The sequence below is a fragment of the Alosa alosa genome, chromosome 22 (genome assembly GCF_017589495.1).
Source record: "Alosa alosa isolate M-15738 ecotype Scorff River chromosome 22, AALO_Geno_1.1, whole genome shotgun sequence".
NCBI lineage: Eukaryota > Metazoa > Chordata > Actinopteri > Clupeiformes > Clupeidae > Alosa > Alosa alosa.
The window spans coordinates 1,418,699-1,433,163 of record NC_063210.1 but is presented as its reverse complement, the minus strand read 5'-3'; the positions used below and the strand labels follow the sequence as shown (position 1 = coordinate 1,433,163).

The window sequence follows — 14,465 nt, the reverse complement described above, 5'->3', positions numbered from 1 at the left end:
AATCCAGTGCAAGCCATCATCATTCATATGGAGACATACAGTATCAGTGACAGATTGAAACAAACTAAATTTATTTGGAAAGTTAACTAAAGAGTGGGCAGACAGAGGGGCCTTTCAAAGAAGGCAGGGAAGGAAGAAGAGAGAATGATAAAGCCAAATAACAGGCCATGATGAATGCTCTGCAAATAGGCTAAAATAAATCAATTGATGTAACCTGTTTAGGTGTGTTGACATTTTTGCATGCACACTTTTCCCTATGAGAAACATTCATAGTAGGCTACTGGCAAGAATTCAAAACTACTTTCATCCCTACTTTTACATGCAAATTTAAAATAGAAACCACCTGTGAATAACCAAGAATGTTTTAATACGGATATAATTTGCAGGGATTGGACTGGTATGACTTATCCTAGCCTATGGCATGATTTAAAACATCACAGGGTGACGAGTCCTTTTAAGAAAATTTCAAAATATTGAGATACAGTATATCGTGAAATAGACTAAAAATATTTTGATATTATTTTTTAGCCATATCGCCCAGCCCTATAATGATATGATTCTCAATGTCAGCTTGATGTATCCTAGGAATACTTTGGACATTCAGACCAACGTGACAACTGACATGGGTTTCACTAAATGAATGTATTGCTCGCTCAAGTACAGCCTGCTCCTCTGTTGCACAGTAGAGAGAGGGAGGAGTGGCCCCCCAAGTTCACCTCCATACTTTCATTTACTTCCATTATCTCTCATTCAGGAGGAATCGGTGTTAAAAACTGTTCGGCTGAAGAAGGAACATGTGAATGTAATTCAGCAGCTTGAACAGACTATCGAAGACCTTCGTACCAAAATAGCAGAGCTAGAGAAACAGTATCCTCTACTGGAAAAGGACATCAGCACGAAGGATCAAGAATGCGGTGGGGAAGAGGGACTTTTGAGGGACATGTGTGATGTGGACCTGCAAACTGATGAAGGTTCCAGTCAACAACTTACCAGTTGTTTAGAAGCCAAATCAGTACAAACATCACCATTGGAGGAGGGCTTAAAGTTTACAGTGCCTTCAAACTCCACTCTGCTCCACATGACCAGTCCTCCCTCAGGGTTGCCTTCTGACCATACCAACATCCCTAATCTGCCAGTACCACAATTACCCACATCTGCACCAGGCATCTTGTGCCAGTGCCAGCAGAAGCAGCAACAGAATAATCTGCTGCAATCTTCTGAAGCACCTTCCTTGCCTACCCTCTCAGACACATCACACCCTCTGTCTAATGCAGCATTACCACCACCTCCTCCATCGTTACCTTCTTCTCAGCCAGAATGTGTAGCAACCCCTCCTCTTCCAATGATTGGACCCCATTTGCCTCCACCACCCCCACCCTTACCAGGGATAGGACACCCACTCCCACCACCACCCCCACCCTTACCAGGGGAGGGATACGCTGTACCTCTACCACCCCCACCCTTAGTGGGGATGGGACACCCACCCCCACCACCACCCCCACCCCACCACCCCCCCACCCTTACCCGGGATGGGACACCCACCCCCTCCACCACCTCCACCCTTACCGGGAATGGGACACCCACCCCCTCCACCACCTCCACCCTTACCGGGAATGGGACACCCACCCCCTCCACCACCCCCACCCTTACCAGGGATGGGACACCCACCACCTCCACCTTTTCCAGGGGTTGCACCTCCACCACCCCCACCCTTACCAGGGGTGGGTCCTCCACCTCCCCCAACTTTAACAGGGATGGGACCACCACCTCCAGCACCATTGCCGTTGCCCCCAGGGGCTTTCAACCTAACTCCATCCATTGGTTTGGGATCTCTACCCCCACCTTTACCTCCAGGAATGTATGCATTGGCCATGCAGCAGGACAAGGCACCTCGCAAGGGTCTAGTGGAACCACCGAGACCCATGAAGCCTCTGTACTGGACAAGAATACAACTTCAAGATAAAAAGTAATATTTTTCCCAACAATTCTTTCCCACTTTTTTAATGACAGTTCTCTGTAGAACTGGAAATAGCTCGATGGATTCAGTATAAAATCATATACGCTACTCACACAAAATTAGGGATATCTGGCTTTCGGATGAAATTTAATGTTTCAGTAGCCTGACGAGCCATACCCACATCAAGATGTAGGGTCTGGGAACTATCCATTGGCACTGCTCAATCCGAGATGCGGGTTAAATGGTTGTCTTTCAAATTTCCTCTGTACGCAATAGGATAGCGATAGGCCTACAACTCATGAGTCCCATGCATTTTCCCACCAGCAAAGCTAGTTGCTAGTTGATCAAACTTTTGCCAATTTAAAAAAAGCGATTCAAAGATTGCTGTTCGTCAGCAACAGCATCCATCTTCTCTGTTTTCAAGTAGCAGGAAATTCATGTGTAACCGTCGCCGACTCTATACACTATGTGATTAGCCTGATAGAAGTTTCATTTTTCCAGCTCGCAAGCCAATGGAGAGTTGCTAGACTGCCCTGGCTGCAAATTAAATTTGCTGCCGCTAGGGTGCGTCTAGATTTCTAGGATTGAACTGTTGGACATGCACATTCAAAAGTTTAGAGAAGGTCACATTAAGTTCACCTGTAAAGGTTATAGTGGATTTTAGGTACATCCTGAAATTTCACCCGAAAGCCGAATATCCCTTTTTGTGAGCAGTGTATGTATATGTATGCATAGTATTGACCTCATATAGCATGAATACATCATGGTGGAGATACAGCAGGTTGTGACATGTGTACCATTATTTTCAAGAACCTGATGAAAGTCTACAGCATCATCTTTTAGTGAAGCACACTGACCCTAACATAGTGTAAGACTATGTTTCACTTAGGCTGAATTTAATATATAAGTATAAATAACATTCAATTTGGTCTCTGCATTTATCCCAATCCGTGAATTAGTGAAACACACTCTGTACACAGTAAACACACAGTGAGGTGAAGCACACATTAATTTTGACGCAGTGAGCTGCCTGCTACAGTGGCGCTCGGGGAACAGTGAGGGGTATAGGTGCCTTGCTCAAGGGCACTCCAGCCGTGGATGTGGGCATGGGAGAGCAGTGCTCAACCACTTCCCCTGCCCACATTTTTCCTACTGGTCGAGGATCGAACCGGCAAACCCTTCGGTTACAAGTCCGAAGCCCTAATCAGTAGGCCACGGCTGCCCTGGCAAACTGGTATACCTTATTCTTATTCTTATACTCATTGCATCTTTGCTCTCTCCATGGATATCCTGCTTTTCTGAAGCAAGAGAGTTCACAGTTTGTTTTTTGATTAGATTTATGACCTTTATAGCATGACATTTATGTGAAGACTTCATATCAATTCCTTAATTTATTTAGCCATATACAAAGATATGATATGACAGAACTACAAACTAAGTCTTTCACTGAATTTGATGAAGCAATTTCCTAATGTGATATCAATTTTCCACATACCTACTCTCAGGGAAACAAGTCCTCTGGTGTGGGACATGATTGAGGAACCCATAGTGGACTTTGATGAATTTGTGGAAATGTTCTCAAAAAGTGCTGTGAAGGAGAAGAAGAAGCCACTCTCAGACACCATTACTAAATCCAAAACCAAACAAGTGAGTCCACTCTGACTACTTTCTTGATTGATTTTACACTGTTGATTGCATTTGATAACCACAGTGTTTGGTGTATTCCAAATACATTTGATTATAAAAGATACTGCCACATATTTTCCCAATCAGTATTTTTTTTACACATATGTGCTAAAATAAATTATGTGTTTGTTAATATAAATTGCATTATAAAACTGAAATATTCAACAATATAAAACTGAAATATTCAATATTCAGCATATATTCAAACCCCAAGTTGGTTTCAAATTTTGGGCAGTGGGCAAATTATTCACAAATGATACAGATGTGCCACTTTTTTTACCATAACTGCTCATAATTAGGTTCTGGGAATTATTTAGACTCATTCCTCGTCACATGCTGGGCTAAAGCCCCAAATGTTTTCAAGTAATGACACCCCTTTTCCAACAGGTTAATTTTTTTTTTATGTCCATTCTTGCCATCATGGTTCTCTAAGAACATCTACTGTATATAGCTAGTTATTTTACACTCATTATGTGACTTACTGTATAGAATAGCATACCACTCACAATTGTAATTGACATTGCTGATTTTAAAAGGCACAGTAAAAGTGACATGGCTTATTTTAAAGGCAGAATAAAGTTGATCAATTTAGTTGAGCATAGCAGATATTTAGATGGGTATTGCCTACCCATTCTTTTTAAACTGTTCCTTTGGTATTTGATAGGGATAGAGATACTAAATTAAGTTTTGAGTGTAAGCACACGCATCATTTAAAGTGGCTTTAGGAGCATAGTGCGAGCGAGCAATTAGTGTTTGTTAGTGCCTGGTATAGCTTGCAATCTGGCAAGGCTTAAAACCTATGAATATGAGAGACTTTTTTAAGAGATGAAGCTTAAAGGTGAAGGAATCTCCTGTTGCGGGATCAGTGTGATTGCCACTCGCCTCGTCTACTCACTAACCCTATCCCAAAGCACAACCAGCAATAGCCTATAACAAGCTTTGAAATCAAAGGCCTAGTTCTCCATGCACTGATGATGATGTGAAATAGCCTATAATAGACTGCTTAGAAAGTTGACTCGAAATATATATATATATATACAATATACTTGAAAAATTACCAAAATTGGAAAACATAAAAATGTCATTGTCCCAATCACTTTTTAAAACACACGTAAGTTGATGGTTATAGTCCCCATCACTTTTCAAAACAAACGGACGCCGATTATACCTTTTGAGTTCAAAGTTTGAGATTGAGATGTAGGCCTAATTTCTAAAATCGAAAACCTTTGAGGTGTTAATATATGGAAGTAATGAACTTGGCAGAAGATTCTTTGCCTCCATCGCATCCATTTTTTTCGTATATTGGGTTACCTCGCTGACCATTATCCCTTACTTAAAATCTGGAGCTTTCTTCTCCTGGAGCTTTCTTTTCCTTTTCTGCAAAGCACAGGTGCATAATACAGGTGGTAAACAGATGGCATGTTGGCCAATCAGGATCCTGAAAAAGCTTTAATAGATAGAGCCAAGCCAAAAACTGTCCTGTCTATGAGACACAGAAAATGGATTTCTGAAAATCTTCACCCAGGATGGAGTAGTGCAAAGGATACATTTTTAGTGTACATTTTTTACACGCCAAAGGCCCAAATGCTAAGAAAAGCAATACCTCTGTATAATATACATGTAGACCAGGCCCAAGTTGTTTTCAATTTTATTATTCAGTATGAAAACCACATTTTATCACTTCTATGTCATGTACGTACAGTATTCAATATTTCAATAATATGTGTAGGCTACAATGTTCTACAAATGCAATACATTACATACTCACAATACATATTTGTTGAACTCAGAGTTATGCATGTAATAAGAGGAAGTTATGAAGACAAATGATATGACGTGGAGAAGCAATCCTTAGTAGGAGCATTCTTTAATTGCACAGCCATTTATCAGAAGTTTTTCTGCCCTGTCTGGTGTTCTTAGGTGGTGAAACTCTTGAACAACAAGCGTTCTCAGGCAGTGGGCATCTTGATGTCTAGCCTTCACCTAGACATGAAGGACATTCAACACGGTGGGTAGGCTAAAACACTATTCTAGAATTAATCGCTCAAAACATAAACGAAAATTCCAAGAGATTCCGCCCCGTAACTCATTTTTTGTTACATGTTTTACGGGGTTTTACGGGTTATAATAATGTTGTCAAATAAGCCATTACTTCAATTCATCGTGTTTCCTTACTCTCTGACGACATATGGTGATAATTTTTTATTTTCCACTATTACTGGTCCTTTAATTTTACCAACTATATGCTGTGGATTATCCATTGATTTTTACAAACTAGGGCCTTCGCAAAGTATCATTAGGCTCCTAAAAAGTAGCTACCAATTTGTCAATTTTATTACTGCAATGTTGAGAAACTGAAACCCAAGATTTGTATTCTTATACAAGGGAAATGAGGTGTAATATAGTAATCTTGAATTTTAAATATGAATCTTGTATAAAATAATGTATACAGAATAAATGTAGATCATGATTATTGATGATTTGAAGGAATATTTATTAAGCACAATTTTGTCACTCCCCACGCCACAGGGACCAGGTACTATTATGAACCCATGAACTCATAAGTAAAGAAAATAGGAGAAAATAAGTAGATATTTGTGACCGCTGCTACATGGATAATTAATCGAACAGCCAATGCTGCGCTGCGTGTCTGGGAGTTCTTTGCCCCTCGCCCTCGTCCATTAATTCCGTATAACAGGACACCTCGGCGGCTATTATCCCTTACTTATTACACGGCTCTTCACAATGCAAGAGCCGTGTCTGCTGCGCATCGGGGTCCGGTTCGCCCTGTCGGGACTTATTTTCCCAATAATGACCGGCGTTCTAAACATTATCCCTTACTTACTTGGTATTGGTTCTCTTTCTTTTTGTATTTTCATAATTTTCTTGCATCAGAAAGCTGTGAAGGGCAATGTTAAACAAATTGTATTAAATTGTAGTGTCTTTTTTGGGTATTATATTTGGATATTTTGGTGCTGTTAGAATTAGGCCAAAATCTCTCTTGAGCATGGAAAATTGGCAGTTTACTAGCCATCAGTATACTAATTTTTCCTATGTCAGATTACTAAGCATATTGCTTTTTCTGTCCTTCCTAACAGCAATACTGAACCTAGACAACACTGTGGTTGACACGGAAACCTTGCAAGCTCTCTTTGAAAATGTAAGGAGAAAGTAACACACACACACACACACACATACACACATACTGTACATTAATGTAAAACATACACACACCTGTTTTCAAATAATATTGGTCAAAATCATTGGATTGGTCATCCCATTGATACAGTACATTCATTCTATTAAAGATACAGTATGTGATTAAAATCATTATAATAACCCACCATACACACACACACACCTTCTTTTTTTACTGCTATTACAAAAGCTTTTATCTTTCTTTGGTTGCACCAACAAAGTCTGACTCTTTGTTTTTTCACAAATCTATTCTCTGTAATATAATTTGAGTTCACCAGCATATATCATGCTGTAATTTAATGTTGTAATTTTCACTCAGAGAGCCCAACAAGATGAGATGGATAAAATTGAAAAGCACATCAAGTCAACAAAGGGAAAAGAGAGCGCTAAACCTTTGGATAAACCAGAACAGTAAGAAAGAGTTTAAGTTTAAGTATACTGTTTTTTCTAAGATATACAGGTATACAGAGACTAGCATTGCAGCTAATTTAAGTTTGATTGGCTCCTGTGCTAAAGCAACATTGGTAGATCATTGAAGTAAAATGGATGACTTTTTAAATTTTCACCAGCATTTTTATTACTAAATAACCTCAAAATGGCACTTTTTATATTCTATTTAATTTACATTTTAATGAACTGCTATCAGATCTTGCTGTAAATGTAAGTAATTGTTTCATATCCTTATTTTAGGTTCCTCTATCAGTTGTCCCAAATCCCCAGTTTCTCAGGAAGGGTGTTTTGTATCCTCTTTCAGTCAACTTTTACTGAAAGTGTCATTTCAATTCATCGCAAGCTGGAGGTTTTGCAGAGAGTCTGCTCAGTAAGTTTTTCTTTTCTGTCTAACACACAGTATACATTCAAGTGTATCTTCTCTTTTAATTGCATCCATTTTTCTATGGCTGTTTTTTTATGTAGAATCTACAAAAAGGTTCGGGTGTGATGAAGATTTTGGGTCTTGTGTTAGTCTTTGGTAACTACATGAATGGAGGAAATAGGAGTCGAGGCCAAGCTGATGGTTTTACCCTGGACATCCTCCCAAAACTGAAGGATGTGAAGACGAGTGTGAGTAGACAGACTGCTGCATAGATACAATATTAAATTATCACATATTAGTGTATTATAACTTCCATGTAATAATGGGAGCCTATGTGGTTTACATGAGACCTGTAGTACACTGGCTGTAGTATGCTGCCTCTACCACACTGCACACACTTTACACAGTAGTCTACCATGGTGCACTATGGTTCATTACTAATGCCAAGTCCCGTACTCATCACTGTCGTCTTTGAGACGACTGGTTTTAGCTCTTTAGGTCTGCGTAGATGGTTCCACTGGCACATTTTTATTTATGAAGCTAGTAACGGTAATTTACCCAGCTATCTTACTTGTCTGTTGACCTGGAATCATTCCATTTACAATCACCACTCCGTTAACACTCTGGTTCTAAATATCCCATGTATAACAACTGAATTTGGTAAGACTGCTTTTAGTTATGCTGCTCCTTGGTGTTGGAATTTGCTCCAAAAAGTTTTGAAGCTTGCTGTTTTTATCCCACTTAAACGATCCCACTTAAACGATCCAAATTTGAACAGTGCACATGTTTCCAATTACCCCTTTATGTAATTCTTAAATTGTTTTTACATGTACTGTAAATCTGTTTTGTTTGTTGTGACACTGACTTGTGTCGCTGTTTGTTTTTTTTGTTGGTCTGTCTAGTCCCCATGTCTTTCTTCTATGCTATTCTGTCCTTATTAATCTGTCTTGTCATCAATGTTTCTGTGTAACTTGTGTATTTGTTGCCCCAGGGCTCCCTTGTAAAAGAGATTTGAATATCTCAATGGGACATCACCTGGTAAAATAAAGTATACAAAAAAAAATATATATACTGACCATGTCAGTTTTATAGTATGTAAATGTTTTTAAATGTAACATTTCAAAATGACAAATACAGATAGTCAAAATGTAGATACATTACTAGACCTACAGTCAAATAACTTATGATTTCAGATATACACAGGAGAGGGCATGTGAACAATGTATTTTTTAATTTATGAGATCTTTGTACTAGGGCTGTCAAAAAATACGTTCATTTTGATTAATTAGTGAAATAAAAAAGTCCATAGAACTAGTCCGTAGCTGTACAGTAGCCTTGTTCGCGAGTTCTCAAACTTTTACTTTTGAAGAACCAGCTCAATAAGGTGTTCCAGAGAGAAGTTGTATGTTCTGTTGCAAACAATTCCGATATAAACATAGCCTGGTGCAAATACTAACCCTTGCCTACAAAGTAGTCTCCGGTTCTGCTCCCACCTACTTGAATGCCCTCATACAGACCGCTGCGCTCCTCAGACGAACAACGTCTAGCTCTACCACCGGTACGCTCAGGCCAATCCAAACTTTTCTCATCTGTTGTTCCTCGTTGGTGGAACACACTGCCAGTTCCTACAAGGGCAGGGACATCCCTCTCCATTTTCAAAAAACTCCTGAAGACCCAGCTCTTTAGAGAACATCTCTCGTAGCACCACTTACAACAAGTCTTGCTGATCCTAGCACTCACCAGCCGTCTTGAACTGGCACGTAACTGTTAAAAACAGCACTCACTGATGCACTTATTCTTACTGTACTCTACCGTTTTTTTAAATTGTCCTAAAATTGTTGAGAATTGCTTTAAAACTTAAACTGTTTACCATGTTGTTAGTCGCTTTGGCTAAAAATGCGTCAGCCAAATGTAATGTAATGTAATGCAAATAACTCAAGTTGTTACATTGTAGGCTATTTGTGGAGGGTTCTTTATTTGGAAAGTGAAATCCTTTTTTCTCTCGAGTTAAACTTGTGCGTGTCTGGCTATGTAGGCATACTGGTGTTGTGTTGTGGCTATGTTGTAAGAATGTAACTTAATATAACAAGGCTTTTGCCTTATTAATGAGCTAACTGCACCACATGGAGTTTACGAAATGGAAACAAAAGGGAAAGGCATTTGAGGTGCCCATTTAAATTGTAGTCTAAACTCTTACGTGTTTATAATCAGAAATAAGGATACCCTAGCAACACCCTAGCAACCACCTCAATTACCCCACCAACATCCTAGTAACCTCTGTGCATGCACTTTTATTTCTGAAAATACATCTCTAATTTGTAAAATAACTTATTTACAATCTATTGCAATTTACTTGCTCTAAATAAATGGCTGAGTTGAACATGTGATTATGAATAATGTAGCCTAGACACCAAATGAGGATGCAATATTACTGATGATGATAAAAAGAAGCAGGAAACTGAAGAGGAAGAGGAGTTGTATCCCATACATTGTGCGATTGTTTAGTAGTGTGAATTGTGTTTTAAATTAATAAAATGTCTCCCTCCTATTTAGGACAATAAAGGAAGTCTTTTATCTTATATTGTGGCCTACTACGTGAGGCACCTTGATGAGGTATGCTGCTAATTTCTACTCTGCATAGGTCTCTATATCACTTGTGTTATGTGGTCAGATATCCTATAAAAATGCACAGTTTAACAGGTTGATGCCGCTGAGTATATTGCTACAATAAATTAGTTACCAAGCCAGTGAGCTTTAATTCGTGCCAATGATGTTGCCAACTGTATGGCTGTGCAGTATCAGGTGACTTATACAGTAGCTACACAGCTTTTCAAACACTGCTTTATTGCTGTGTTAAATGTGCGGCATCTAATATCAAATGAATGGCTCTTGTCAGATCAGAAGAGATTGTGCAGATATTGGCTAATTTCTGATAATCTCTTTGACAGGCATATTGTTGTAGTCAGAGATACTCTACTTGATCATGTATGTCAATAAAGTTGTTGAAGATTACATACTGTGCATACTTGTTTTGATAAAGAACTGTTTGCACCTACCTCCTGCTGCCAGAGTTGTAAACTCGGCTTAGTTTTCACTTCAAGTGCTACATGATCGAACATCATTGGATTGATATGAAATAATAAAGTCTCTCTCCTTAGCAAAATCTAAAAACTACCCAAAGCTTTCAAAGCATTATTTTGATATCTTTGGTACTCTAATGATTGCATGTGTGTTTTTGGGTTTCAGGATGCCAACAAGGACACACGCACATATCCTATTCCCGAGCCTCAGGATCTTTTTCAGTCCTCCCAGATGAAATTTGAAGACTTTAAAAGGGATCTCTCCAAGTTAAGAAAAGACTTTGTTGGTAATGAAAACATTTTTGTATCAACAGTTTACTTATTTGATTGGGGTTTGAATTTACACATTTTTTTTCGTCAGCATCATCAACAATGCTGTACCTCCATATTCGGGTCTACGGCCCACGGGAACCCAGATTCTAGTCTGGGTCATTTCCCGATCCCACCTCATCTCTCTCTCCCACTTGCTTCCTGTCACACTCTCCACTGTCCTGTCAGATTAAAGGCATAAAAGCCCCCAGTTAAAGTGTATCCTTGTTCTTTTGCTAATAGTAGTATGCCTAAAATCTTTCACATGGAAAAGAGTCTTAGATTCCAACCCTGTTCTATGTGCTTTTCAGCATGTACAACACAGATGGAATCAGTGTGCAAAATATCTTCAGAAGAACACCTACAACCCTTCAAGAACAACATGGAGGACTTCCTACTCAAAGGTGAGTTTGTGTCTGAGCATCTGTCAATGCCCACTTCACTCTCCCAGCACAGCATTAAAAGTTGTATAGCTTTGGTGCTCTACAACAATACTTATTACTAGGCTCTTTATAATGCTGAAGAATGCTCTATTCACTTGAATGGGCCTTCCCAACGTTCTGTGGTCTGCTATTTCTCGATAACAGACCGTTGCTAAGTATAACAGTCCGCTGTCAAGGAAAATGGGTTTTGTGCTTCTAATTCACGTCTTTCATATCACTACGCAAGTACTGGAACTTTATTCAAAAGTGAAAGCAGACGGTTGATCAGCTTCAAGAATCAAGAATGTTTGATTCAAGTTCAGCATGTGCTGTTGCAAACTATTTGTTTCTCAGCAAAAGCCACGATGAAACGGTATCAAATAGGCTATAGCCTAGGCTATGTAGGCTAAAGAGTCATATCGTGGGGAGTTTATTGTTTCGTTTTGGCAAGTAGCCGTGTAATAAGCAGGATAATGTATAGAACGCCAGTCATTATCGGGAAATAGGTCCCTTCAGGCCGGAACAAGACCCCTCCGCTGTGGGTTGGGGTCCGGTTCGCCCGATATTTCCCGATAAAATCAATCCCCTCTTAGCATCCTCTTAGATTTACTCTCATGGAAATTACATGGTATCAGGGCTGATGATACCATGTAATACTTTCAAAAGTCTCAAATTGTTGTGGTGCTTCAAGCTTTTGGCTACCAACAGCTTTTTTCAAGGCAGCCATTTAAACACTGTTTTTAAATTCAAGGCTCAATGTTTAACTTAAAGGAGACATTTAAAACGAGACATTGAGAACTTTGCACTGGTAGTTTACTTACAGACGATTTATACAGACAGTATCTTCATCGAAGTTTTGGCGTTTGCAGCCATCTTGAATTTAGTCACGATAAATTCGGCGGCGGTAAGAATGAACAGGTATGATCAGATTCCAAAATAATTCTGTGGAAATGCATGGATTCCAGTTTCTTCCAGTAGCAGCAACTGGAATCCATGCATTTCCACAGAAATATTTTGGAATCTGATCCCTTATCATACCTGTTCATTCTTGCGTCAATTTATCGTGACTAAATTCAAGATGGCTGCAAACGCTAAACTTTGTGAAGATACTGTCTGTATAAATCGTCTTGTCAGTAAACTACCAGTGCTTTCTCAATGTCTCGTTTTAAATGTCAGGGCCCTCGGAAGTCTACCAATGAAGTGTGGAGATGCATTGAGCCTCGTAAATGGTGTAAAACAGTGATTTATTTGCATGGTTAGCCCGATGCGAAGCACCACCATTGAAAAAGCTGTTGGTAGCATCGGCTAACTAGCGCCAGATTTTGGAGTGCAGGGGACAAGCCGAGATGGGCTATGAGACATACGTTCACACTCGGTATCATGTTTGAACACACTTTAGGTCAATATAACACTGGAATTCTCCTTTAAGTTGACATGGGAAAGCATGGACATAGATATTGTGAGAAATATAACAGCCATATAAATACACTCAATTGTATAGATTTAGCATTTGTTGCATGTAGGCCTGTTATGGTAATGAAACTTGATGTAATCTCACTGACCACTGACAATCATGTTTTTCTTTTCAGCCAAAACTGACTTGGAGGCTCAAGAGATGCAGCTGGCAGAAACTCACAAGATGTAAGGAATGTTATAAAGAATGTTGAAATGTGTACAGAACACAAGGAATATTAGTGTATATGTATGAAGTCATGTGTATAGAACTAGACGGTCATTTTCACATATGGTAAAGCAATTTGAGTCACTGGGCCTCATGCAGGAAGCAACATACAAATACTTTCTTCTTCTTTTTTACAGTCCACAAATTGTTTGGCCACCTAAATTACATGCAATTTCACCAACATAAAAAATATAGGTCCTGTATAAAGGTGATTACTGTTTTGGATGCAATTTTCAGACAATTCAAGCTACTAGGGGCTTAGCACCGAAGGTGCAGGACCCCATTGTGTTTCTATTCTTATACTTTCTTTTGCCATGGGAGTCAATGGCAGCCTATAGAACCGTAGGGTGAAAATTTGGCACACTGATTGGGGACAGTCCCATGAATCCTTTCACTAAGTTTCATGTATGCACCGCAAGTGCACTAGCGCCACCAATGGGTCAAAGTTGGTATTACATCCATGCGGTTAATGTTTGAACCGTAGCCCAGATTTTTAGACCAGAACATTGAGATATATTTGGAATCTTTTGATGATTGCAAGTTATCGCACCCCATAACATCAATTTCTGCCATATTGGACCTTCCGCCATATTGGATTTAATCGATGGCAAAACTAAATTTTCACAGGTCACAAATTTGGTCCGATTTTCACAAAACTTGGTATAGATGATCTTCAGACCAAGCCTCACAAAAGATAGTTATAGGCGTTTCGATATTCGAAAGCGTTCACTCAATACAGCCAATCAAATTTGATGGTGAAGTCGCCAAACAGGAAATTAGCTCATATCTCAGCAATTCTTTGATGTATGAAGTCCAAACTTGGTAAAGGGACTTGGTACCTGATTATGAGGACACACTAGGAAATTGGCATCATTTGGTCTCTATAGGGGGTGCTACAATACAGGAAGTGAGCTCATATCTCAGCAATGCTTTGATGTAAGAAGTCCAAACTTGGTACAGGGACTTGGTACCTGATTGTGAGGACGTACTAGGAAATTCACATGATTTGGCCTCAAGGGGCGCTGCAAAACAGGAAGTGAGCTCATATCTCAGCAACGCTTTGATGTACTAAAGTCAAACTTGGTACAGGGACTTGGTACATTGATTGTGAGAACACACAATCATTGGTAATTGGCGAAATTTGGCCTCTAGGGGAGCTGTAATAAAGTAAATGAGCTAATATCTCAGCCATTCTTTATCCAATTGCTATGAAAGTTGCACTGTGCGTGCTTGCTCATGCCATGTCAACACCATTCCTGCTAGTGTACTGCTAGGCCCCTACACTGCTGCTTGCAGCTATATTTGTATTTGATGTTTT

At 39.4% G+C, this 14,465-nt stretch overlaps 1 protein-coding gene across 1 annotated transcript in view; it reads left to right on the top strand.

Moving 5' to 3' along the window:
* fmn2b (formin 2b) overlaps positions 1-14,465 on the top strand; it is a 42,275-nt gene that overhangs the window by 19,473 nt on the left and 8,337 nt on the right. The window contains 12 exon segments of the mRNA XM_048233391.1: positions 755-1,500; positions 1,502-1,966; positions 3,463-3,604; positions 5,564-5,651; positions 6,742-6,803; positions 7,161-7,252; positions 7,532-7,661; positions 7,757-7,903; positions 10,209-10,268; positions 10,902-11,022; positions 11,356-11,448; positions 13,056-13,107. Coding sequence (XP_048089348.1) covers positions 755-1,500; positions 1,502-1,966; positions 3,463-3,604; positions 5,564-5,651; positions 6,742-6,803; positions 7,161-7,252; positions 7,532-7,661; positions 7,757-7,903; positions 10,209-10,268; positions 10,902-11,022; positions 11,356-11,448; positions 13,056-13,107 — 2,198 coding nt within the window.